This window comes from Thermobia domestica, chromosome 13 (assembly GCF_964235325.1).
Source record: "Thermobia domestica chromosome 13, izTheDome1.hap1.1, whole genome shotgun sequence".
Taxonomy (NCBI): domain Eukaryota; kingdom Metazoa; phylum Arthropoda; class Insecta; order Zygentoma; family Lepismatidae; genus Thermobia; species Thermobia domestica.
The window spans coordinates 114,781,905-114,809,770 of record NC_137466.1 but is presented as its reverse complement, the minus strand read 5'-3'; the positions used below and the strand labels follow the sequence as shown (position 1 = coordinate 114,809,770).

Here is a 27,866-nt window from a genome sequence, read left to right as displayed (position 1 = left end):
CTGAGTGGTCCATTTGGGCACAAATTTTCAATTCGTAGTTTGCCAACCAAAATGTTCGATTTGAAGGAAGTGAATATTCGAGTCGCTGGCGTGCCGCCAAATGTATGATGGAAGGTGTGATGGATGTTTTAATAATCTCTCAATACCTAAAACTGAAACGCAAGTTCATAACGCGATTAGGGAAAGCCTTGTAACTGTGATGGACAATATTCTGCTAGCGCATATTCACAGGCTTTTCCTATTCCGGTAACTATCTTAAATAATATATACATAATTACATAACTCTATAGGTATGGAGCCCGGAAGTTTAATGCTCATAACAGTTTCATAAAGGAGCCGGAAGTTCAATTCTGTGTTCACAAAAGTTCTCCACTGACTTCTATTTTTAGCCAACTGGATCCAGTTTTTACTTTGTATTCCTATTTCTGCGAAATCTGTGTGTAAGAAATTATAGTAAAAATAAAATAAAATTTTATATTTAAATCATACAATCTATTATGTATAAACAGAATTGAGAATAAAAATCACATTTCTGATTATATGATAAGGGCAAGCATGTCCATTTTAGCAATAAATTTCATATTTGCATATATATTACCAAATATATAATTGGCAAATAATAGCAGATTTGATTGTTTTGGAGGTACAAATTAACCTGACTAGGTACATATGTTGTTTTCTTGCTGCGTTTAGAAATTTAGTAATGTTCCGTCGTAGTACAAAATACAATTGGTCCAAATTTCGCAGTTATATGTCCTTATTTCGCAATAGGGATGCCTAATTTCGCAGTATGCCTATTTGTTACTAATTTCACTATCCTATAGGCCTATTTGACATAAATGTTACAAACAGATAGGATTTGAATTATATATATGAACATACCGACTTTAGCTATGTTTTATGATAATTATTAACTAAACATCACATTAATAATTTCGTGTAAATTAGCTAAGCTAAACATTACATATGATCAAATAGTGCCTAGATACAATATTAAACAATAGAACACCAAGAGAATTGAGTGTCCCAGTAAGGCTAAAAACAAACCAGGCTTAGGTAAACATGATCAAGTGAAAGATAAAACAAATTTTCAAAGTATATGATAGCTAATTATCTTCCTCCCTGCAACCAAGGCACATGAAATCAGACGCATAGTGCGTTAAGCCTTGTCAAAGTTTATGGAAGCAATCCAAGCAATGGAGACACTGGGTCCATTTCACAGCTTCTTTTTCATCGTTGAAATGTCCTTCACATGACTGGTAGATGTTATTGTTTCTCACTTCTGCACTTCTTCAAGTTGGAGAATGCTTAGGAGTAGCTTCTATTCCGGATGTTACTTGTGGCACTTCTGCTGATTTAGATCTTTCAACGAATATGCAAGCCTTCTGAGCAACTGTGTGTTTATGGTGTATCTTTCCCCCTTTCGCCAGCAAAACTAAAATGTTGTAATAATCATTATTAAATGGCAACAAGCGTTTACAGCAGTAAGGTTTCCGCAACAAAATATCCCACAATGCTATGTGTTACATTTGACAACGTTGCCTCCAGGGACGGATCCAGGACGGACTTCTGAGGGGGGGGGGTTGTAATGCTGCTACTTAGAGCTACTTTTAAGAGCTCCAAACTCTGGAATGTGTTTTATTTATATATAAAATAAGAAATATTTCTCTCTTTTGGGGGAAGATCGCTCCGATCGCCACCTGGATCCGCCCCTGGTTGCCTCCTAGAGAGCTTGTTACAACGAAGTCTTCTTGCCTTTGTTTTTTCTTGCATCGAGGTTACAAACAGCCGTATCGAACTTAAGCCTGTACTGAGCTTTATACGATGGCTAGGAATATTTTGCATATATTTCATTACACTCCTTGTGATTTCCTCTATACATTTACCTACACATGATATACTATGCTCTAACAGCTATCCTACAAATACCTGATGAATAAGTAGCTCTACTTCACGTCCCAACGAGCACGAAAAATTCTACTGCTTTTACTATTTCATCTAGCTTCTGACGGTTTCTGCAGGTGGCAAAGCAGGATAACGTTTCTTCTAATAAAGGAGCACTTGTCATATATTACTCAAGCGAACTACTTTCATAACCTTTCCCAAGTTTGTAATTCTTCACGTTATGTAGTACTGTGAAATTATGCATACTTAACTTACTCTATATAAAATTTGTTTATCAAAGTTGGAAATATTTCGGTCAGTCAGTAATTGTTTATAATTATATTTTGTATTAATTATGTGATCACCATGAATAATCTAGAAATGTAATAAAAAAAGTCAGTCAAACGTTCAGTATGCATGATAAACTCAGACGAGATAGGCATCAAAGCTTTTAATCGGAGATTGTACTCAATATAGATTAATATTTACATTAATTTACAACAGTGTGAATTCTATAATTCAGTATTGGTAGTACTCCTGCTGCTTGCATTGCTGTCTACTTTCTCGCATACCGGTACTGTTAGAATTTCCTTAATTTTACGTTGTTTAACGTTGGCGTCGAAATCTATAGGGCAAAAACGGTAATAGATAGCAAGAAGCGGTTTCCTTCTATTGATTAAGCTTCCCAAGAATAAATTCCATCTTCATTCTTAACTCTCTACAAAAACCGAAGTTATAGTAATCAATTACAATTTCCGGTTTCAATGTTGATCTACAATAGAGTAAAAACGATAAAAGATAGCGAGAAGCGATTGTTTTTGAATGGATTCAGAATTCAAACCGAAAGTGACAGAAATGAATCACTTCCGATTTGACGTTCATCGTTATAGAGTATAAACGGTACAAGATAGGGAAAAAGTGGATTTTTTACAATCAATTAAATGACCCAACCACATATTTAATCTCCATTCTAATCTGTCTACTGAAATCAGAAGTGGTAGAAATCTACTTTCACTTACAGATTCAATCTTAATTGAGAAAATAGCATGGGATGCAAACCAAATTCCTTTACGTAGTGTACATATGATACTGATACCTGTTTCTTTATTTAAAAAAAAAATCAATTCCCTTAAAATTGAGAAAACCTTAGAAGATACTCTTTCTTTATAACCAGTGGTGTAAATAGGTAATAGAAGATTTGGTAGTGTCAATATATGAGCAAGTTAAACCCACTCCCTATAGGTTAAACATTTTCCGTGTCTTTCTTTGTGTTGCCGTTTTTACTAACAGGAGTGTATAAACTAGCAAGTAACCGTTGTTTTCTTATGTCTTCGGTGAAAGATTCTACTTTAGACAAAAAGAAAGAAATAAACAAAATAGAGGCATACGTCGCATTTTGTTTTGGTCCTCTTTTTTTGTTTGTTATTCAGTATTGGTTCATTTAGCCTCTCTCTCTCTCTCTCTCTCTCTCTCTCTCTCTCTCTCTCTCTCTCTCTCTCTCTCTCTCTCTCTCTCTCTCTACGTGTGTGTGTGTGTGTATCTCTTCATTTTATTACTTGTGGTGTTTGTTTGCCTTTCTCCATTTAGACTCGTTACTAGGTCTTCCTGCTGTCGATGGTTGCCATGGAGACTCTGCGTCTATCTACTTATCTACTGTTTATACAGATATACACAATCAACGAATTTCTCCTGGGATCAATTTCTCTTTCTTCTTCGTCTTCTTTCTGTATTATTATTATTATTATTATTATTATTATTATTATTATTATTATTATTATTACATTAATTACAAGTAGTATTTGCAACTCTGCTAGGAGTACTACGTCATTGTTATAGGTGTATCATCGTAAGTAGAAGACGAATTACAGTCTCATGTGGTTTGGATTAGGGACGGAAAAAAGCTTTTTTTTTTTAAAAAAAAAAAAAAATAGAAATCAGAAACCTGTTTGTAAACAAAGTCTATAACCGAATGACCAACCTTTTGGTTTCCTCCAAAATCGGTTTTTGATAGAAAATCGAACGGGTTTTAAAACTAAAACTATTCTTTTGATAGAAGACTAAACCGGTAATACATTCTAATAGGATGAATTGTCTAAAATTCTTCCTGTATGAAAACAGTGGTCAGGGATACTCACAAGTAAACCTTACGTTTGGGTGAATCGAGTTGCTGACTGAGACACATATGAGAAAGTAGTACTAAATGAGGTCAGTATTTCAGTGAAGTTGTAGGTGCGAAGCTCCAGGGGTTTAGGAGATACAGCTACCAGAACATCACATGGAAGTACAGAATAGTCTTGATACAGTTGGAGGTAAAAGCCCTGTAAGACCTCTTGGCACGACAAAAGGTGAATAACAAATATATAGGTACATATTAGGACTAGGAGGAAGTCATATATAAGGGTATACCTGACGGTGGCCATCTTGAAATCCGCCATTTTGAATTAAGGTTAAGTTTTTGAAATAGGAATAGGGTCATGTGATACATGATTTAAGGCGCAAATTTAATCAGAAGAACAATGGTGACGTTAATTTTGATTTACGCGCAATTGGTAAAAAGTTATTAGGTCTATGGTAAGAGTTGCCTTGATGACGGCCATGTTCAAATCCGCCATTTCAAATCAGTCAGGTGTGCTCACTGTGAGCAGAGCATTTGTGCAAGTCATGCACTCTTTACTGAACTACATATTGATTGTACTAATTGAGGACTTTTCTGGAAGAAAGACCCAAGTTCAATTATGACTCAATTCCACTTTGGTCATTTTTCCTTTAATTAGCAACTTGTTTATGCGATAACAAATGCTGGCTAATGATAAAGCAAAAATGGTTATACCGTTGGATTTACGGTAAAATTTGCTATTAAGGTATCACTGTTATGCGTTTTGTTTAAAACGTTTGTCTGATTCAAAATGGCAGATTTGAACATGGCCGCCATCAAGGCAACTCTTACCATAGACCTAATATTTATCCACCTGATTTTTATTTAATTATTATTATTAACACAAAATTTACAAGGTGAGGTAAAGGACTAATACATATGCTGCAACAATATTTAATTTCCCTGTAACTTTTTACCAATTGCGCTTAAATCAAAATTAACGTCACCATTGTTCTTCTGATTAAATTTGCGCCTTAAATCATGTATCACATGACCCTATTCCTATTTCAAAAACTTAACCTTAATTCAAAATGGCGGATTTCAAGATGGCCGCCGTCAGGTATACCCTTATATATGACTTCACTCTAGTCCTAATATGTACCTGTATATTTGTTATTCACCTTTTGTCGTGACAAGAGGTCTTACAGGGCTTTTACCTCCAACTGTATCAAGACTATTCTGTACTTCCATGTGATGTTCTGGTAGCTGTATCTCCTAAACCCCTGGAGCTTCGCACCTACAACTTCACTGAAATACTGACCACATTTGCTACTACTTTCTCATATGTGTCTCAGTCAGCAACTCGATTCACCCAAACGTAAGGTTTACTTGTCAGTAAAAAAAACTGACCAAAGAGTTATGAGGAATTGTAATATGCAAGGCTCGGATTTCCATAATGTGCCATATTTTAATCCTGGTATCTTTTTTACATGTGTACTTAAATATAAACTCAATTGTATCTCTTGTGATCACAAAAATACGGGTTTTGTTAGTCATATGCATTCATTTTTAATCATATTTTAGATTTAGGTTAGTATTTTGACCGAAAGTGATACTTTCGGTGATATTTTAAAGGAATTTCACCTATTGCATAAAAATACGAGTAGTAGTCAAAAAGTTCCCGCAACGTTGTTGTAGTTTCGACATTTATGATGCAGTCACAATGAATCGTGTATCGTACAGTCTTTAGGCTGCCTAATTATGGATTTGACAAGTGTGAACAGATTATAATAGCCAGACAGTGTACGAGTAGTGTTGCTAAACGAATGAATTTGTGGTCAGTACCGGATTTACATATAAGCTAAACAAGCTATAGCTTAGTGCCCCACTCTCTTGGGGGGGGATCAAAAATTTACAGTAAAAAGTGGATGTACATTTCCAAACTATAGGATAAAACAAAACAAGCTATAAAACTTACATACATCAACAGTATTTTGTATTGTGTAGGTTCCTATGATGTAAGTAATAGGGCCCCTTCTGCTACCTTGCTCCCAACAATATTACTAATATGCTCATTTCTTCATATACGTTCTTCATGGACTGGTTGCATTGCAACAGGTATCATGCAACTGCAGGCAATTTGTCATTGACAAAAAATAGCTGAAAATACAATTGGCACCATTACGTTCAATAGCTTAGGGCCTCATCAAATCTAAATCCGGCTCTATGTGTGGTTATTAGTTGGCGCAATTTCATAGATCGAGCAACGTGCAATTGGAGAAAATCTGTTTCAGAGACTAATGAGCCTTAAAGATATCCATTTCGCCACCGTTGTAGAAATCAAAACCAACGCGATGGCTGAATATCGGAAGATACCAGAATAGGACTTCTGTCGGTGTTTCTAGCAATAGCAGAAGCGGTGTGTGAACAAATGTGTGTGAAGGCCATCAAGTAAATATGCGCTTACATTGTGATAATAAAGAGCTACAACGAAATTACGGGTACTTCTTGACTGCTCCTCGTATATCTGTTACTACTGCAAATGAGGAGAAAGCCATTTCCGCTCTCCCTTATGGGATCAGCAATGCTCTGTGATCGATGATTCAAAGCTTAAACTTATTTATTCAGAGCAAAATAACTTTGTAAATCTCTTATAATAACCGCTATTCTTAGGAATTTTTGTTAAATATCGATATTTACATGTAACTTGAGTGCGTAACTGTCGCATATCAGTGTCACTGTCAGATCTGTGTGTCTGTCGCCGTTAGCAGAGCACAAACGAAAATACAATCTGCTCCTTAACACCACTTTTTAAACAATCTTCTTCAACATAATAAAACCTGCGAATTACACTGGTCTACATATGAAAACTTCTTTTTGGCTGACAGATGTTTAAACTAATGTTTTCATAAATCGAGGTCCAGATTTTAGTTATATAGTTCGTTTTAGCGTATCACGTCAGAATATTTCGCAATTTAATCATACTTATTAACAGAAGTTTCATACACACACAAAGGAAATCGAGCACTACTGTCTAATTACTGTACATACCAAAGAAAACAGAAAACTACTTTTTACTACATAATACACAGCTGGAAGTTTACTGTTCTAGATATTTTTTTAGAACCATATATTACATTATTCTTTCTCAATAGTGAGCTCTTCACTATCTAAAAGCTCAGGTAATTAAGCTAAATTATTCGGTTCTCTTCATGGGTACACACCGTCAACAACTGATACCTGTACTTATGCTAAACTATTACACGAACAATAGAATGATTACCTACTTAGGCAAAAACTTTTGTTTCTTTGATTTCCTAAAGTAGCTAGATTGGGGAACGTCACGCTGCAAGCACGGCCATTATATTTTCATTCTACTTTCTCTGATATCGGTGCTCCATGGTTTTTGTGTCCTAGTGGAAGCGTTTGCCCTGTTCTTCAATTTACTGCCCCAAGATTTGACGGAAATACATCTAGATGATCGTGTAGGAACTGAAGCTTGACATTCATATTTACCCTTAACTTCTGGAAAGTCACCAGCAAAGTGTCAACTAGAATCTGGTAGTTATGCGCCCTGAAGTTTCCAAGAAAATTTTTAACGACACACACAACCCAATTGTGACTTGCATACTTTAACTTTTCAGACAGTAATTTCATTCATGCAGGAATTTCGTAGGTTTCTTTCATGTGTACTGAGTGGCCAACAGGAATTGATGCTAACCTGTTACCATTATATAACAACACACACACTTTAAGCTCTGCTTTGAGCTATCAATAAGGAGACTCTATTTTTCTGCATTGTGTTTACATGCCATAGCCTCAATAGTGTTTGTCCCTTTGAAAATATTTAAATAGATGTTTCTCTCTGTTCCGACATAGACCATATAGGTTGTTCCAGGGGCTAACATATTTCTTTCTTTTACTCTTGAAACTAGTAATCCTGCAGACGCCTTTGGTAGATCAAGATCATGAATGAGATCGTTTAACTCTGCTTGAACAAAAGGGTTGCACGAACTGGATTGATTGTCTAACACCACAAATTCCGCATCATTAGTTTTTGCATTTGTGTTGACACAGGAATCGTCGTAGTCACGGGAACTACAAACGTGCTGAATTTAGGAAAAGGAATTTCATCGCTATGAGGAACAGGTCTTCTTCCCGAGAAGAGGTCAGGATACTAAAGGGTGTGTTTAGATTTTTTGCTCATACCAAATACATTTACCATACAAAAATAGTAGTCATTTACTGTACATGGTTATGTTGCTCTCGCCACACTTTTGGGATTCCAAAACTGAAACATTTTCTTTGGCCCTTAGTATAGATTTTCTACTCAAGTCCTGCATACTTTATATGGTGCCCAGGATTTATGTTGGTGAGTTTAATTCCTAAATATGCACTATACACTTTTCTTGCAAATTCGGTAATATTTGTTGTGGGGTTGTAAAAGGGGGTTGTAAAAGGACCACAAATATTCCAAAATATATCTGGATCGTTCTTGGACTTTCGACCATCAAATGCCATATTTTGATGTCCACTAAAATCCAAAACAACCATAGAGATAACTAAATGTTTATAACGTTATATATCTTTCCTCCGCACAGAACAGTACACTAAATAAATCATTTAATGGAGGGATCACAAGTGTCTTCTTCTGAAAATGATCGAGGTACAACAAATTTGCACGCAGATCAAATGTACTATTAGCAAGTACGAGCAAACTGAATGTTGATACTTTTAATACAATATAACAATAAATGGTAACCCTACACTTGTACCATAGTATATTTATCCGGAAAAACTACTGTGAACAGTTTAATATTCAAACTGTTTTCGTATATAAATACTCAGCTGAGTTTAATGATGGGTAAAAATTATTATAACAATAATATGTTCAAATAAAATAGTATATGTTCTACGTTTCAAATATTTGAATAACTTCCTGGAATACAATAGTTTTGCATTCCATGTGCTACCATTGTCCATCCAGTCGCAAAACGGACGTAGACCAGTGTTATTAATGGTCACGAATAATACATTTTTTACAGTCATAAGAATTAGTTTTCCTTTTTTAAAAAAGTATGGGATGATCTAATACATTTATGCATATATTTTTGTTCAACATATTGAGGTCCATCGATTGGTATAGTCTTACTATTGGACAATTATTTTTTTCGTAGAACGTAAATAATGTTATAGAATTTATTTACTGTAGGGCATTCTGTAATATTTTATACCATATATTGCTATTTTTAGGGCATAAATGGATGCATATTTCAAAGGTTTTTTACCTTTACGTCACACAAGTCCAAGCTTTAGTGATATGATAACTGGAACAGGAATTGTTTAAGTACAAAAAGCACTATGAAATACACGAATGGAACTGTGACCGTCATAAATTATAAAATAGAAGCCGAGTTTATTCTATAGTATATTTGAAGTAGTGTTAAAATATCGTAGACTTTTGGTTTACTTCTTAGAAGGCTACAACCTTACCCAATATTAATTGCACTAACCTACGAGGGTATTTCCACGTCTCTGGCCTGACACTAAATTATCCGCCATTGATAATAATGTAATAGTTTCAATTGTCTAACTGCATTAGATCGTTGGAAGCAGTTATTTGCACCAGTCACTATACATTGAGTAATGCATATTGCATGGTAGTGTTTCAGTCTTTGCGGCTATTGTTCTCAAGGCTGCAGTGAAACCGTCTGGATTCGAAAAGATTCATCATCCACCCTACAACCTGGATTTAGCACTTCAGCCTTGACAACAACAACCATGTGAACTGGAGCATTGTCATTCAGTCTGCGAGCTCAATGTGATTCAAACGACTGTTTCCAATGAGCTGATGCAACTTACAACACAGTTGAAATTTATATATATCAGATAGATGGCAGTATATGCTAAGAACAGTTTATTACGAGTGGCGCGATTTCAGTGTCATTACGGAAATGCTTGGAAATACCCTCTTAAGCAAAGCAAAAACAAGACAAAAATAAACCAGCCTAATCTAATGTAAACAATGTTAAACAAAAGTAAGTTAAGTTTACGCTAATTACCCTAATCTAAACGAAGATAACAAGGGTATAAAATTGCATAAGACACTTAAGTACACTAAAATGCTTAAGTAACCCTAAACTTATCAAACCTAAGTTCATGTAACTTAAGTAAACCTAAGTTAACTTGGACCAGTGTTACCGAAGATAATTAAGCTATGAAACATTGGTACACAGAGAAAAATCCGTTCTCCGGACAACGGTATATTGTACAAATATACGGTATCCTCTTGCTTACAATAGAAATCAGTACGGAGCATACGTTATCCGTATGGTACATAGGCACTGCCCTTAGATGTTACATCATGCCGTTGCAGGATGTCTGACATCTAACAGTTTTCCGTATATGACATGCGTATACTTACGTTACCTTTGCCAATTATATGTTATATACGTCCATTTGTATGTAAGATCCTGACCGCCTACATTGTTTCATAAAGAAAGTACGTATAGATGGTACAGTTATACAGAAAGTATTATAAAACATGCGTTTCCAGTTATACGTCTGCTGTACTTTAAGTCCAAAAACTACAGGAATTACGCATGTAACCTATCTTTTTAAGTACGTCATCTAAATTTTTTTTCTCAGTGTAGCCTACTTGAATACGATTTGAATCACAGTCTGCGTCTACAATATCATGACTGTGCCAGCGAATGCCTATTGTGCAAATAACAGTATGTAACTTCGAGCGAGGCCGCATAGTGTGGTCGTCGAGAGAACGGGTGATCTGCAGAGTTTCCTGATTTGTGAGTAGTGACGTGTCGTTGCCTTGACAAGAAGGTTTCCACACCAGACACACACATTAGTGGCCCCGCGACGTATAACGAAGCTCGTAGACAGAAAGGTAATTCAGGTTTTGCCATAATTGACTTTATGTCAACTGTTAAAAATACCGTATATTCCTTTCCATGTGAACAAGCGCATAGTTTGTACGTATGTTTTTGTGTTTCTCTCGTGACATCTGTTCTACTCGTGACACCCGCTAGTCACCAAGAACACCGGTAGTGTCAGGAGAGACTGCAGTGGTGAGACGAGATAAGATTAGTGGTATTCAGCAATGGCATGCGTTTCTATTTCGGAAACTGTGAAATCGTTGTGCGTATCCGTAGTTCGATATACAGGACCATACTTGGCATTCTGGTATGGACTGCAATAAGCTACAAATCCCGCTCACCTCTGGTTTCTAGTCTTTCTTCTGGAAAGTGTGTCTAGTGTGTCTTATTTTGTGTTGCCATCTATCGTTCGAACTTGTCTGGATGTATTGGAAGACTATCATCCGGCAGGATAACACGAGTTCCTATACTCCGAGAACAAAGCATCGTACTCTATTTGGTAAATCTCTTCTAGCCTGACCTGCTAGATCTCGTACTAACGTAAGTCCTATCAAACACGTTTGAGGTATGAATGGACTAAACGTAACAGGCAGCTGGAGCCTAGCAACTTCGATCGCCCACCTACAGATATCCCAGAAGTGTGTTTAGGGTGCAGAGTGCACCATGGGAATATTTAGGCAAATATTTATTTATTGAAAATAGTACAATCAAACTGGAGAATAGTTAATTTGGGGAGAGAATAGTAAATTTGAATGGCAAATTTCAGCAAATGGTAAACTTAGGAGGAACAATGATGAACTTGGGGAGTATTTCCCAAGCCCATAGGCAGATGGATATCTCTGCCTGCCTACATCAAGATGTATGGGGGAGGTGGTTACCATATCCTAGTTAGACATTAAACATTTATACGACCGACTATCTGCTCACACAGTAGATTCTGTGTTCATTCGGGTTGGTTAAATGATATACTTCTATGAGCAGTGCAGAATGGTTTGGAACACGTTGTATAGCATGTCCGATATACTTCATAAATTACATGTTGCTAGACTACTATTAGTTTCTTTTTATGCATCAACTTATCGTGATTTTTTTACTAGGTGCTCTTAAACGTATTTCTTCTAGTGTATTTTAATAGTGTTTTGTGTATGCTGATTAATCGACTAAAACATTGAATGGACATTTCTTTGATAATAGCATGAAAAATTTTGTTAGATGCAATTAGACGAAGGTTGACTGTCATATTAAGATTTCAAGCTGGAATACTGAACAAAATTTTTAAACAATAACGTAATATTAAAAATTGATAAGATTCGATGGTATTTAGACTTGTATAAATAATTCTCAACAATAAAATGAATAAACAAAAGTTTATGTTATTTGGTTTTGAATAGTGTTATTATCACTTACAAGGCAGTAAGGATGATTTTTAACTTTAAAATATTTTCACTTACTTGACTGAGCACATTGCAAGCTGCTCTCTTTCAGCGATTTTCCTCGTTTCCATCAAATGGGGACAGGGTTGTCCTTCCCCTTGCTGCATTTTAACGACATCTCTTTTGCGCTGGTGGATTTCTGGTTTAACCTGAAAACAAGTCAATAACATTATTAAATGTGTATATGTCTCTAATAGAAATTTACAGCAACATCTACTGTACATATACAATTTGTTGTATTATAAAAAATTAGAGTGCAAAGATAGTTCTGATATGAAATAATCTTGTAAATCAAGCATTTTAGCGACCACCTAGCATATCCTTGCAAAATACCTTGTTCTAGTTGTGCAAAACTTTCTTTTCTAGAGAGAGAGCGGAACAATTGTCTACACAACTGTTCTTCCCACCAAAAATCTAAGAAAAAATCTCTTGGATTGAGTATAGCCCGCTCCCCCCAGTGATTTTTAACGAATCATAGTGATTCTAACGATTCATATTAGTTCATAATGAATCGGAATCGCATGTTATGAAGATATAAGATGTAAATCTTGTGCTAAGGAAGCTTTAGTATAAGTAGTAGTAGTAGTAGTGGTGGTATTTAGTAGCAATAGTAGTAGTAGTATTAGAAGTAGGAACGGGTTAGAAGCCCCGCAGGGGTTGGTTGGGTTCTGTTCTCTATATAAGTAGTAGTAGTAGTAGTAGTAGTAGTAGTACCGGTAGTAGTAGCAGTAGTAGTAGTAGTAGTAGTAGTAGTAGTAGTAGTAGATGTAGCAGTAGTAGTAGTAGTAGTAGTAGTGACTCTTCCAGTTCCGGTGACAAAGAACTGGGGGGAGCGGGCTATACACAAGCCAATCTCTCAATACCGTGAGTGTAATCAGTGGCGGATCCAGGATATGATCAAGGGAGGGGCTGAACCATAGTTTGCCGTTTTATCCAGTGTAAAGCAGGATTGAAGCCCATTTAATCCAGTGTAAACCTGGGTGTCAAGGGGGAGCTATAGCCCCTATAGCCCCCCTTGGATCCGCCACTGAGTGTAATCCTTAGTTTAGACAGGGCCAGATTAAGAACCTCAAAGGCCCTAAACAATTAAAAGACTTTGGTGTCCCTATTAATTTCAAAATATAAATAATAATAAACTATAATATGCAATTTTATTTTCCATAAAACAGGACACACAGTAATATGAAGCTTCCAGTTTATTTAGATTTGACAATATTCTTCTTTCTGGAGAGGCCGTTAAAAAATGTTGTAACACCTGATCCACAAACTAATTACTGACCAAGATCGCAATCTCTTGATGATTTTTTTTTGATCATTCCTAAAATTCTTGACCAAGATCGAAATCTTTTGATCAATTCTTTGGATCATTTCTAAACTTCTTGTTTCCTTTTTTAAACTGCAAAGTCTTTGATCTGATCCACAATAATCACTATTATTAATAGGGTTATGTGGGGCAATTATGGCGAGGCCTATAATTTCTATATGTTTCAGTTTTATAGCTCAATTCAATAGAATATATAATGTGCTATTTGTCATACGCTTAGGAAGAGAAGCATATTTTTTTTTTTTAAAAAAAAAAACTAGCCTTAGCAACTCTTATAAGCAATGAAATTGCTATTTTCGTCCGCCAGAAAATTCATAACGCTTTGGCTGGCGATAATTTTAAAGCTAGCAATTAAAAGAAAAATGTTTTTAGTAATGTACGTGGATTTACCATGTTCCTAAGCGTTATAAAGAAATAATTACATTATTACAATAAATCATATGATTTACCAAGGGTGTATGATTGTCTCATTTTGTTATGCTATACGTCAATTATAGCAGCGGTCTCTTTTAGCAAGAATATAAAATCTGAAGAAGAAAATGTATCAAAGCAGTACATATTGGAACTCTGAGGTCTGTCGAATTTGGATGTTTTTGCAAACATATTACTCCAGAACTTCTTTTTCGATGTTGATGTAATCAAGTGGATTTTTTTCGCCGTCTTACCCTAAACGGCATGAATCATTTATAGTAGAAGACAGTGAAATGGTGGGGAAAATGTACAAATGTGGTTCTTGGTATAAAAATGAAATCTTTCCAATAGATCCGGATACAGATTTGGACTGAGAAGTTTGTAGTTACGTTGGGCCTATAGCAAGTTTCTTAATGTAGGTGATAATTATAGGCTATTTAGATTTCCAAAATCGTATATAAAGACTGTAAATGTTCTAAACAATTGAGACCTCTAAGTGTTAAAGCCTATTTGTGAGTTTTCATAGATAAATTATTTTTATATTGTTTCTGTAGAATATATATATATATATATATATATATATATATATATATATATATATATATATATATATATATATATATATATATATATATATATATATATATATATATGAAGCAGATGTTTCTGCTGTCTGATATTTTTATCCCTAACTTCTTCATAAATAGATAGAACATATTTAGAAGCCTAATTTCAAGGGCTAAAACAGACCTATTACGTGATTGTAGAAAAGTCAGTGTAATGTATATCCAACAGAAGCTAGGAAACTTTGCTTTAATTTCCCTAGGGTATAGGTAATTCTAGCAGCTGGGAGTTCAAATATATATATACAGGGTTTTCATAAAGTATGGACGGATTTAATTCGCTTATAATTTACATAAAAATGTTCATATTGAAATCAAATAAAGTGCAAATGTAGCGGAAGGATTAAATTTTTACCTGTAATCTGCACCAGCTCAGTTCATTCACCGCCACACCTCCAACTGGGCGCCATTTACGTCCACACATTCGCGTAGGCGGCTGTTGATGATGCTTTCCCTTACCCTGCTCACTGTTGCAGGCGATGTTGGCGGCCTCCCACTTTGAGGACGGTCCAGGACGCTTCCTGTCTCCAAGAACTTAGCATGCCACTTTCGGATTGCACTCTCAGTCGGTGCCGGATTTTTGAACTCTTTGGTGAACTTTCGACACACCAGAATTGGTTATGTTAGCTCTGCGTACCACAGAACACATTGCGCTTTCTCTTTCACCGACGCCATCTTTGATACGGTAAAAAATAGTCTTTTCAGAGGAGTTTTTCATTTATTTATTTCTTTAAAAGACACACACACCAATACAGCTTACAACTTACTTTTAACAGTCAACATTGAAACAACAATGGATGGAATTTGGTAAGAAACTGACCCTTGTCCTCCCTCTCCCTCTCTCAACGTGTTCAGAGTTGCCGCTTATCTAACAGTGTTGCCAACTAAAAATTTAATCCTTCCGCTACCGTTTGCACTTTATTTGATTTCATTATGAGCATTTTTATGAAAATTATAAGCAAATTACATTGAGTTAAAAAAGATTTAGCGTTTAGGAAAGAAGGCAATATTCTTATTTATTTATTTCACTTCAAAATACGAAGCGACCTTGTTCTGATGTACGGCTTCGAGAACCACATGAAATCATTGTTTCGGGCGATATTTCGATCGAAACAATTGACAAAACAGACCGCGGATACCTATCCTCTTGGGCTCCGCGGTCGTTTCCGAGAAAAGGGATTGATAGACAGATGCAGATGACTGAAATTGGCAACGTCTTGAGCGGTCATTCACCTACCTCCTCCTCAATAAGGAAAAATGTGACAATATAGTAATAAGCCTATACCAGATTCAGGTGGTAAGTGCTACTCTGCAACAGGCTCGCAACCAGAGGGGGGCTAAAGAGGGACTGGCCCCCTAAATTTTTCATGTCCTTCCAGACCTCAATACAAAATGCACAGTTTAGATATTTGTAAGAGAATTTTTAATGACTTGGCCCCTCCTAACATATTCATGGACCCCAAAGCTCTGTAGCTGATTTCGAGCCTGCTCTGCAAGTGGTGTATCAACGGACGGACGTTAGAAGGGTGTAGTGAAAACGTTTTTAGAAATGAAGAGATCGATCGAAGTAAGAATTATATATATTTTTTAGATTGAGTCTAGTGTTATGCAGGAAGGCATTTGGCGCTAGCTTAATTTTTGTAAAGTATATTTTTATTTACGTAAATTCATTGAGCGGAACAGTGCTCATAGCGAGTCAATTTTTTAAACTAAAATTTACTTTTTTTCAAGTTGGGCACTAAAAGTTACTTTTTTTAAAAAATTTGTCACTAAAAGTTACTTTGTTTGAGAGGTAAAGTGACTTTTTCGTGCGATTTATGTTTCGCATTGGCAGTTTTCTAAGAAAAATATAAAAACAAATGGAAAAAGGCAGAAACTTGTTACTCATTACTCTTCTGAAAGCTTCAGTACTTGCTGCCACATGTGAAACAGTCAGCTTTATTCTCACTTCAGCTTCTATTCTTTCTAAAGCACAGTGGACGGTTGGTGAATGCTTAAGCTCTCAAAGTGAGGTTGAGAACCCTTCTGTTTCTATTCTTCCTTCTATCATAATAATCTTTTAGTTTTCTCTCGTAATAGTTAATGCCCCATTCAACGTTGTGTATGTGTGTTTGTGTGGTTCATCATGTTCGTCTTGTGCTATGCTTCTTGTATGTTCTTCTTAAGAGTAGGTGATGAATTCGAATATTTCACGTTTTTGAGAACTCTTAATGCGAAGTTAAATATAATGTCTGGGATGAAGAAATTCGGAAATAGGCCAGAACTGGTTCCACTTACTCAGAAGCTTTTTACATCTGCTAAGTCTGCTTACCGTAACTACAAAGCATACTTTGAAAACCTAAGAAAGGAGGAAGCTCAAAAAGAAGAAGTAAAGAAGAAACAAAAGAACAAACAAAGAGAGAGGTGTTGGAGAAATTGACAAAGGAAAACAGAGGCATGATGAGATTTTGGTCACTATTTCGTGTGCTTTTGGCCATTTTTGGTCACTTTTCAACTATTTACAAGAGATCAGACCACCATGAGCCCTGGGATTATTAAAATTAGGGTATATTAAAGAAGACAAAACAGAAAGATACAACATATTTGTAAATTGAAAAACTGAATTTCTGGAAAACAACTAAATCAATGAATAATTTTCTTATAAAAGATATTCAGAGCCAATAACGTAGCTAGGAAGGGGCAGGAACGGAGATTAAGAGATCAAATAATATTACAACAATTAACGTTAATAACAGGGTTATAATATTAAAATAATGAAATTGAAACTATGTACAGTATTAATTACTAAACGAATGTGATTTCAGCATGGGACGAGGGAATTTTTTCCCAATTAATATTTTGAAAAAAAAAATCACCCACTAAAACTTGCTGGGGTGAATAAATTGAAATAATAGCAGAAATTTGGAAAATAATTAGACTACAATAATTCGTATGTAATCAATTCACATGTAACTACTGGGTAAAATAGTGGATGTTAATTCCTAATACAGTGAAACCTCTCTTAACGGGCATCTCTCAATTGTGGTCATCTTCGTAAGAGGACAAACTCTCTTATTCTTCCATGCCATAAATATGTGTGGTGTGGTGTTATAAAAAAAAAGAGAGAACCCTTCCTTTTAGGGACACCTCTCATTTACGGACAAATAATCGGTTCCATCGATGTCCGTTTTGAGAGGTTTCACTGTATTACTTAGTTTAATAATAATAATAAATGCTCAAATGTGTGAACTTACTTTATTGAACCTACCACTGCGAAGAGCTGATATTATTATTATTATTATTATTATTATTATTATTATTATTATTATTATTATTATTATTATTATTATTTTATTTCAAAGAGATAAAACGTGTGTATTTCTATATAAATTACTTGTAAGACCAAAATTAGAATTTGGTTCGGTAATTTGGAACAGCATTTCTAAAACTTTGACAAACAAGATTGAATCTGTGCAAAAATGTTTTATTCGACTTCTATGTTTTAAAATGAAAATGAGCTATTACTCACGTAGTTATGAATATTGGACTGATTATTGGGGTTTAGAAAGCCTTATGAATAGACGAAAAAATTTCGACAGAGTATGCATGCAAAAAATACTAGATAACATTTATATCAGTGAATATTGTTTACAAAACATAGGTTTTAAAGTGCCAAATCATAGCATAAGAAATACCATGATTTTAGTTCCTCTGAATTGGAAATGTGAAATTTTAAAAAAGATTGACATATTCTTTAAGCTCATTTTAGACTTATTGTATCAAACAATGTGAAAGTTTTATGTGATCTGACTGACAGTTTTTAATCAATGACGTTTAGAAACATTAAGCCAAATGTAATTTTATGACTGCTGTTCTTAGCTTCTTTTTTTTTAGATGGATGGAAAACTTGATAAGTTTTACTGCGTTGACAAGGAATTATTTCTGCTTAGCTGACTTTTAGCTACATTGTGTTTTATATTAGTACCCTTCTTTTTATTGTTTTCTTTCTTATTATTTATTTGTTAGTAGTATTATTATGCCATCACATACTCTGATACCAAGTGCTGTATTTTTGCCAAAAGCTGTTCGCGGAACTAAAATAAAGATTATTATTATTATTATTATTATTATTATTATTATTATTATTATTATTATTATTATTATTATTATTATTATTAGTAGTAGTAGTAGTAGTAGTAGTAGTAGTAGTAGTAGCAGCAGCAGCAGCAGCAGCAGTAGTAGTAGTAGTAGTAGTAGTAGTAGTAGTAGTATTGCAATAGTTGCGTAACAAAATATACTGTTTTCTTGTTTGAGTTTGTTTAAAAATTATATCACTATTCTGAGAGCACACCCCTTTTTATTTTGAACACCCTCCCAAGTAAACATTTCTGGCGTACTTACTGTTCGTTAACACCCATGTTGAGAACTACTGAGCTTAACAGGATCAATCACTGCAAGGACTGAATTGTGAATTTCATCAATTGAGCTCCATTTGAATTCCAATATAAATTTACACAATTTGTGTTTCTTGTTTCTTTACTGATCCTTTAAAGATACTTTTTAAAAAGTTACATTTTTGTACCTCTTCAACTACAAAAAATAAATCAATTTCTAATCATGATGTGAAAAGTTTATAGAAACTACTTTCAGTAATTGTTTAGGACTCCAAAAGTGCATTCAAGTGTATCAAAATGTAAGTATATCCAATGAATATACGAACTGTAACAACTTTTAGGACACTTTACACACCACCAACACTCTGAACCAGTGGTGATTTTAGGCGACTTGTCTGGGAGATTTTAATACACAGGGAATTGAAATAGTATTGGAAAACTACTGACAAACTTTGTTGAGTACGATCGGAGATTTGCCCGGGGGGAATCTTGTAGCTCCGCGGGAAACCTCCTGAAATCATCACTGCTTTGAGCAACCTGTAACATGCTTCTCGTTAAAAAAAAAAAAAAATGTTGGCAGATTAATGTTTGGTGGACAGCTGAGTTGGCAATCTTGCCTTAGTAGGTTAATGTTACGGGTCCACGTAATTGTAGGTGCCGACTTAGCGTACTGCCACCTTGTTGCATGTTAAATATTTAAAAAAAAGTCATATATTAAAATATGTTTGAATGGAACATGAGTTGATATCACTGGAAAGTGTAACAGTGCCAGTAAAAGCTTTTAGTCGGGTTAAAATAAGGTTGAACCGCAAACAAATTGCAACAGAAATTTTGACAGTTGTTTCTTACTGAAAAAAAAATGTGATAAAAAAGATGAAATGAAGTGTACCAATGCCACTGTTGTCATGAAGCCGCCATATTGGAAAATGACAGCCATAATGGAATTTAACGCCTTTCATAGAGTGTATGTATGCATTTTCTGACTATTATATCTGATGCAAATGAGAAATTTTACCTCAAAATAATTGTAAAAATAATAAAAATCATACAGACTAAGGGCTGGTATCCCGGGCGACCGCCCAGGGCGCCGCCATTCCGAAAAACATTTCTCAAAGTTACCTCCTACCTTGAAGAGAACGAAGAAGAACAAAATATTCTGACAGAGCTTGTTGAACGTATGAGAAATTACCTTCCTGATAAAACTGGAACCCTACAGAAAAGTACATATGAAAAAAATGTATTTTGGAGCACTTTGGAAATCAAGTAATTATTTCAACAATTGCTGGAGTTCCAGACATTGTGGTCTTTAGAAAAATAGCTGAAGCTATTTTGCATGGCTACCATCGAAATAAGTCAGCCGGATCAGTGGAGGAGAAAAGGCTACTCATAGGAACATCTGCAGAAATTCTTAGAAGCGAAAACAGAGTGTGCTGTGATAACTCATGAGTATGCTAGTCCTGAAGATATACATGATGCTGCAAAAAATTTGGAATTCTTACCTGAAAGTCTAACATGGTTTTTAAATGCTCTTGTGATAGGGAAAAAGAAAGACATAAAAATGCAGCAGTTGTACAATGTTTGATGGAAGCCGTTAGACCACATGTGCTGGTTGCTCCTTTGCGCCTGGAATTGAGAGTTGCAGTGCATCACAATAGTGTTCAGAATTTCTAGTCGCCCTTCTTCATGAAATGGGATTCTTATTCCGAAGTACAACGTTACCAACAGTGTGCAGCAGAGACAAATAGATCTGTCCATCATAATTTGGCCCAAGGAAGTTTCATTCAGTATGCAGCACGTCTCATGCTTTAGAACGTCCTGTTCCTACAAGACATGGTACATGCGAAATTCTTCTGAAAGGACATCATCCTGGGAAGTAATTTGTAACTTTCCTTCCTATGACAGACTTGGACTCATCAAATGAGTCTTGCATATACTCTACCTTGATGTTCGTGTGTGATTACACCCTGAAGAATAATGCCATTCCAATACTGACATTTGACCAACCCCTCTTCCATAAAGCACTTGGAATTATAGCAAATGAAAAGGAAGACAGTCCATTGAAGGAAATGGTTATACGTCTGGGTGGACTTCATCTGTTGATGAGCTTCCTGGAATCCATTGGCCACATCATGCCAGGGTAGACTCAAAGAGATTTTGGAACTTATCTATGACAGTAGTGTTGTGAAGCATATACTTTCTGGAAAAGCAGTACCAAGTGCAATACGTGGACATCTCATGATGTTCCAATCTCTGTTCTTTTCAGATAAGTCATTGACTGTGAAAATGATCCAGCTGCCATTGTTGCAAAATCGGTACTTTCAGATATGTTTGAATTAAAGAAGTTTTTAAATGCAACAGAAGCATTGGAAAATTTAAAACAGAAGATTTCATTTTTGTATCATTTTTTGTTTATTTTGGATCTACCTCTTTGTATTTCACGACGGGGAGAGAAATTAAGATGACCACTTCAAAGTATATTTGGTATGTAAGCAAAATTAACAGTTTCGATTTGCTTAACCTAACTTTGAAAAGTAACCTAGCAAAATCGTTAACCAATAAAGTTAGTTTGAAGGTGGAAAGTAACTAATTCTAATGGGCACTTATAGGTCAAAGAAATTTTCGAATCTGACCACAAAGAGTATTAATGTTAGGACAGGAAATTATTGTTGTGTGTTAATTTTGTTGGAAGTTACATTTATAGTCAGAATTTTGACTTATAATAAATTATATTTATTTGTTGATATTTCTAGATAATTACCATCTCTTTCTCCACATCAAAGGGGATTGAAGTTAAACTTTCCAAAATAGTGCACTGAAAATGAGATTTGTGATACAAATCCCGCATGGCACTTATTTATCCTTTTAGGTATCTTCGGTCACCTTGCCAGGCATAAACCATAGATTTTCTGTTTTTAAAAAAATAATATTTACGTTATGTAATTACGTATAAAATTAAAAACGAACTGAAAAGAGCTGGAGTCTGCCCTGAGACTCCACAAACAATAAGCGTGCTCCACTGAGTCACAGTGACTCGTGGAAAAAAGCAGCAGGTAAATACATAATTCATTCATCGCAGCATTTCACTGTTAATGTTAATAGCAATGAAGATATCTAGTTTCGATTTTAAAATATTTTAATTTTATTAGTCTTTTAATATGCATGTCATAATGTAATTTTCAATTACAATAAATATATTCTCAACGGCCCAATACTTTTCTAGAAAATCTGTCAGATGACAGACGAAGACGTGATATTAATTTATATTTATTGTAGCTTCAACCACCAGTTGTCTAATAACATAGGCTTGACTCTAGGAATTATTTACGCTGATGTTTTGGACACTTAGGCCATCTCGCGCGCAAAACACTCACTATTTTTTTAAACTACCTGTAGTGAAAGGGAATACGATAAGATTGAACGGTATCAAAACAAAACCGACTTTAACAAGAGGGTTTTACCAATTTTCTCTTGAACCGTCTTAAGAATGTGGAAACTTTTATTATTATTATTATTATTATTATTATTATTATTATTATTATTATTATTATTATTATTATTATTATTATTATTATTATTATTATTATTATTATTATTATTTGCAATGAAGGTTACCTAAGAGCTGAAACCAAGATTTCAATCCATATAGAAAATGTTGGCTTGAAATGTCTTGTGGAACTCGTGCCCACTTCTTGTTTATTTTGTACACTCACCAGTAAATTCCCCTATAGGTTACTGCTACCAATAATTTGTGTTTCTCTTTATCTTTCATATAGAATTTGTCTCAACTTGAAGTGTGGCACAAAAACCGAATATCTAGTATGGGAATCTTAGTAAACAACCCATCCCCTTTTATTTCCCATCTAGGTCAAATTTTTTTTTAAAAAAACACTGAAATACGCGTTCAGTTACTTTAAATAAAAAGTCTAAATAGGCTACCAAATTTTGTGTATTCCCAGATTTCGACATTTTACTATAATAAGTGCTCTCGCCTTTTTTTTAAAAAAAAAATCCCATCTTGGTCAAGTACAAATAAAACGCCGAAATACATGTTTAATTATTTTAAATGAAGCCAAATATTCAATTTCATGTCTGTAAACTTAAGGAGTATCGAGATATGGACATCTTAATATGATAATTGCATTAGGGACGTGGAGCATTGAAGTTCTGTACTTGTGAAGCAAGTTTGTGGAGGCGAAATAGTGTGATGGAGATTTACTTTGATGGTTGATCTTGCATATTAGTCTATACGTTCGCCAGACCTATCAGACTCAAGTCCCATTAGTGGTTCGGAAAAGCAGGCTCTGTCCTTTATGACCTTGGTGCTGTATAAATAGGTAAAACATAAAATTTCAACTCAAATTCATTGAGTAGCAAGTAACCTGTCAACTCAAAAAATACGATAGCGATGGCAATGACGATATTGTGGGATGAACTCACCTTCCCTGAGCCAGCGATACAGCCTTCTTGCACACGGCTCCATGATGACCATTGACTCACAACACAATCTTGCGGCACAACACACGGTCGAACCCGGGCAGGGAGTATTCGACCATCACTTAGACACAGACTGAAAAGGACAAGAGAACGAAAGAAGTTGTAAGAAAACGGAGCGAAAATTGTTATACATCTATCTTTATTGCAATGTAATGCTCGTTCTTTATTTATATATTTAAATAACTAATATCTTGCCTTACGGATGGTGATCAGAAAAATGGAAACACCTGAACGAAATAGCAACTTACCAGATTAATATGGTGTCGGGCCACCTTTCGCCTTCAGAACAGCCTTGATACGACGTGGGATGGAGGCATAGAGGTCGTGCATGGTACCAAGTGGAATTTTACCATTCCTCGTGCAGGGCATCGGCCAGTTCTGTGAGAGAGGATGCAGGTGGAAATCGTTGCCGGAGTCGTGTTTCCAAGACGGATCACAGATGTTCAATTATGTTGAGATTTGGGGATTGGGCGGGCCAGGGGAGGTGTTGAACTTCATCCTGATGTTCCTCAAACCACGCTGCAACAACGCCAGCTGTGTGAATGGGTGCATTATCATCCTGGAAGATGGTGTCATTGTCCGGGAACAACATCCGGACCATAGGATGCAAGTGGTCTCCTAAAATTGCGACATGATCGTTGGCAGTGATTCGTCCGCTAAGTGTGACCACAGGATCCAATGAAAACCATGATATGGCGGCCCACAGCATCACCGAGCCGCCGCCATGTTTCACAGTTGGGCGGAAACACTGCAGATCATAAGCTTCTTTGGGCGTTCTCCACACATAAACACGGCCCGTGGTTGGGAATAGGGTGAAGGATGACTCATCCGACCATATCACACGTTTCCAGGACTCAATGGTCCAAGTTGCATGGTCGCGGCACCATTTGCGGCGTGCGAAACGTTATGGTTCCTGATGAGCGGTTTGGCCCGTGCAACACGACCCCGTAAGTTCATGTCATGTAATTCGCGGCGGACTGTGATTGTCGAAACAGGGTGAGGGAGGTGCTGATTGAGTTCCGCCTTCACTTGCTCCGCAGTGGCACGACGGTTCTGCGTGACAATGCGCTTTAATACCCGGAGTGACCTGTCACTCATGATTTTCTTCCGCCCACTGTTCCGCTTCCCTAATGTGGTTTTCCCGTGTGTTGTGTAGGCCGTCATCACCTTCGACACTGTCCCACGCGACACACCTAACACAGTAGCCACTGCCGCCACACTCACTCCACATAACCGCGCACAACAATTTGCCCTCTTTGAAAATCTGAGAGGTCTCCCATTTTAAACTACCTCCGTCTGCTGCAGCCGCTGGACACTGCTGTTCCACTACGCCTGACGTAGTATGGAGACCGATCTAACACACCACCACCAGCGGTCCGGCGCTGCGGGCGCCATGACACCACTGCAAACCCATACATCTGACGTGTTGTCAACTACAGGTGTTTCCATTTTTCTGATCACCATCTGTACTTTCCAAACAAAACTAATATCTCGCCTCACCTTCCACACTCTTGTTTATACTATGCAATATCTATATCAAATTGTCTTTTTTGGTTTCAATTTTAAGAATTATGATTTGATATATCATCTGCAGTACCTCTCAGACCTTGATTCACCTGTCGTCAAATTTGATGCTATAGGCAGGAGTACCTCTCATGTAGAGCGGTAAAGTTCTCGTGTTAAAATAGTAGGATCACAGTACATGCTTACAAAAATCCGGGGTTTTCGAAAACTTTTGAGCCGTACTTTGGTCGATGGTAAATTATTCAAACTGGAATACTTTGGTTGGGGATAAATCTTTCGAATCGTGACATTTTGGTCAAAGGTAAAACTTCTAAACCAGGACTGTTTATCCAGAGAGGACATTTTAGAAGGAGGTAAATCTTCAAAACTGGGATACTTTAGTCAGAGTTAAAGCTTCCAAACTATGATAATTTGGTCAAAGGTAAATCGTTCAAACTGGGATATTTGGTCGGAGGTAAATCTTCCAAATCGGGATACTTTAGTCAAAGGCAAATCTTCTAAACTGGAACACTTTGTTCGGAAGTAAATCTTACAAACGGCGATACTTTGGTCAGAGATATGTCTTCCAAATAGGGATATTTTCGTCGGAGATACATTTTCAAAACCAGGACACCTTGATCGGAGGACTTCCAAACCGAGACCTTTAGCTGGAGGTGAATCTTAAAACCGGGACATTTTGGTCGAAGTTAATACTTCCAAACCAGTACACATTAGTCAGAGGTAAATCTCCAAAACCAGGACACTTTAGTGGGAGGTCAACTTTCTCTGCGTCCATCTCTAGAAAGTATCTAAATAGCACTATATATATTTTTTATTTTATTTTTATGATATATCACTAATGGTGATTAGGAAGGTATACGTCTTAGATTCAAACTGTGAAGTAGCGCACTTTACCAATATTGAAGTGCTATATTATATAAATTAATATTACATATTTAACTGTCAATGTAAATGTTTATAATACTTATAGGAGTAATTAAAGGAAGTCCAGATCCCTTCAAGAATACTGTTGACCCCCTTAAATTGTTCTTTCAATTCTCAGTAGGTGTCATGGTCTCTCTAGCAAAATATCCTAAAGTTCATTCAACGAACCTTCTGATCCTGATGTAAACATTGCAGAATTGTATTACTCCGCCAGTCATCGGATGATTGGCTATCGGTCAGCGGTTTTTTTCGAGAAGCACGTGCTTGTACCCTGTCGATGTTTTACTTATTCCCCGCATGTGACCATATTGTTAACTGTGATTCGCGCTAAAGTTGGGTCAAAATCATTTTCAATGCACGCGTATTCTGTTTTATTGCATTAATTCAATTTAGTTCTTAGATAAAGTGTTGTTTCTGTTGTCTAATTCTAAGGAATTCTAGTAATGAGCCTTATAAGCAAGGACTATTTTCTTCTGCTGCATGGGTGTTCTAAGGCTCTCTAACCAATAAAATCAAACAATCACCACGTGTATCTGTTTACATGAGGTACTGAACGTTCCTTGAATAAACTTTAGTTACACGAATGATAATACTAAAAGTAATAGTTAGAATACTGCAATGAGGATACGGCATAGAGGCAAGATGTGAAAAGGCCGCCATGACTGACAACGGGGACAAAATGTGAACTAAAGGGACACCAAGACAAGAGTTTTCAAATAGGGACAGTCCCGGGCGAACAATATAGTGAATGATGCCAAGTAATGTTTATTTAACCATGTTTTGAGATTTAAACAAACTGTTTTTTATTGTCCTCACAGAGTAAATAATTCAGGTTATATTAAAAGAAGAAACCATAATATCTATATGTTAAATGCAATTATTGCTACAAATAAAATTGGCCCGTATATTTTCAGCTTTCATTTAACTTTCACAAGTACTTACGGTAAAGCAAGTTTAGTTTGGTGTAACAATCAGAGATAGCGCAGCATGGAGCCACTGTAGCAATTCGAGGAGTCTGTCAAAGTTATTGTTGTATGATAACAATAGTTAAATGATTAATTGCTAACATTGATCATCTCAACACGTATATATTTTGCACGTGCTCATCTGGATTGCCTCAAAGAGTGTAACAGGACAATGTGTATAGCTTGCGTGATGGATCATAAAGCTTTCTCTAAACATAACCTATTGCTTTCGATAAGAGTCAAGAATCCCGCTTTTAGCTACTAATACGGTTTCGAAGATCACTACTTTTTTATTCAATTTTCTAGTGACAAATAACATTATATATATGATGCCTCTACGGTCTAAATAAAAAATCTTTGCCACGCACATAGAAAGCGATATTCTGAAAAACATTACATTGGCCTTTTAGTACTTTGGTTCTAAATAAATATGTCAATTGGCCAAAGTAAAACTATATTTGTTTGATTTAATTCCAAGAGTACAAGACTATTTAGAATGAAGTGGATGTAAGGATGTCAGATCTAACGTTTTTGTAGTAAATTTAACGTTTTCTTGCAAGTTTTTAATTGGAGGAATTGGTTATTATTTTTTAATTAGAAGAATTGATTTCTCACACAGTTCAGTTAGCTATGCAACCCACCAATGTAACTTAGTACCTGTATTCAGAGAGAAAATGCAACAAATTACGCTTTCATCTTGTATCTAACCAACACCTCAACTTTTAAATTTAAGAATAATTCCGTTTTTTAACATCTCAGTCTTCGTCTGTCAACACCGTCTCGATCATGTCGCAGTTTCGGTCTATTTTATTTGTATGTACATATTTCTGGGCATTAACAGCGTCTATGGATTTAAGTTGTCACGTATAGGGGATGATGTTCTTCGGCGAGCTCACTATCTGGGGAAATGAAAAGAAAGGAAG

At 35.8% G+C, this 27,866-nt stretch overlaps 1 protein-coding gene across 2 annotated transcripts in view; it reads right to left on the bottom strand.

The window, feature by feature from the left end:
* Nucleotides 1–27,866, bottom strand: part of LOC145668440 (thrombospondin type-1 domain-containing protein 7B-like) — a 1,268,628-nt gene that overhangs the window by 452,305 nt on the left and 788,457 nt on the right. For both annotated transcript variants that reach the window (XM_081736305.1, XM_081736304.1), the window contains exons 7-8: nt 23,474–23,603; nt 12,324–12,454 (exon numbers count right to left, since the gene is read on the bottom strand). In XM_081736305.1, the coding sequence (XP_081592431.1) occupies nt 12,324–12,454; nt 23,474–23,603 (261 nt within the window). The remainder of the gene's footprint in view (nt 1–12,323; nt 12,455–23,473; nt 23,604–27,866) is intronic.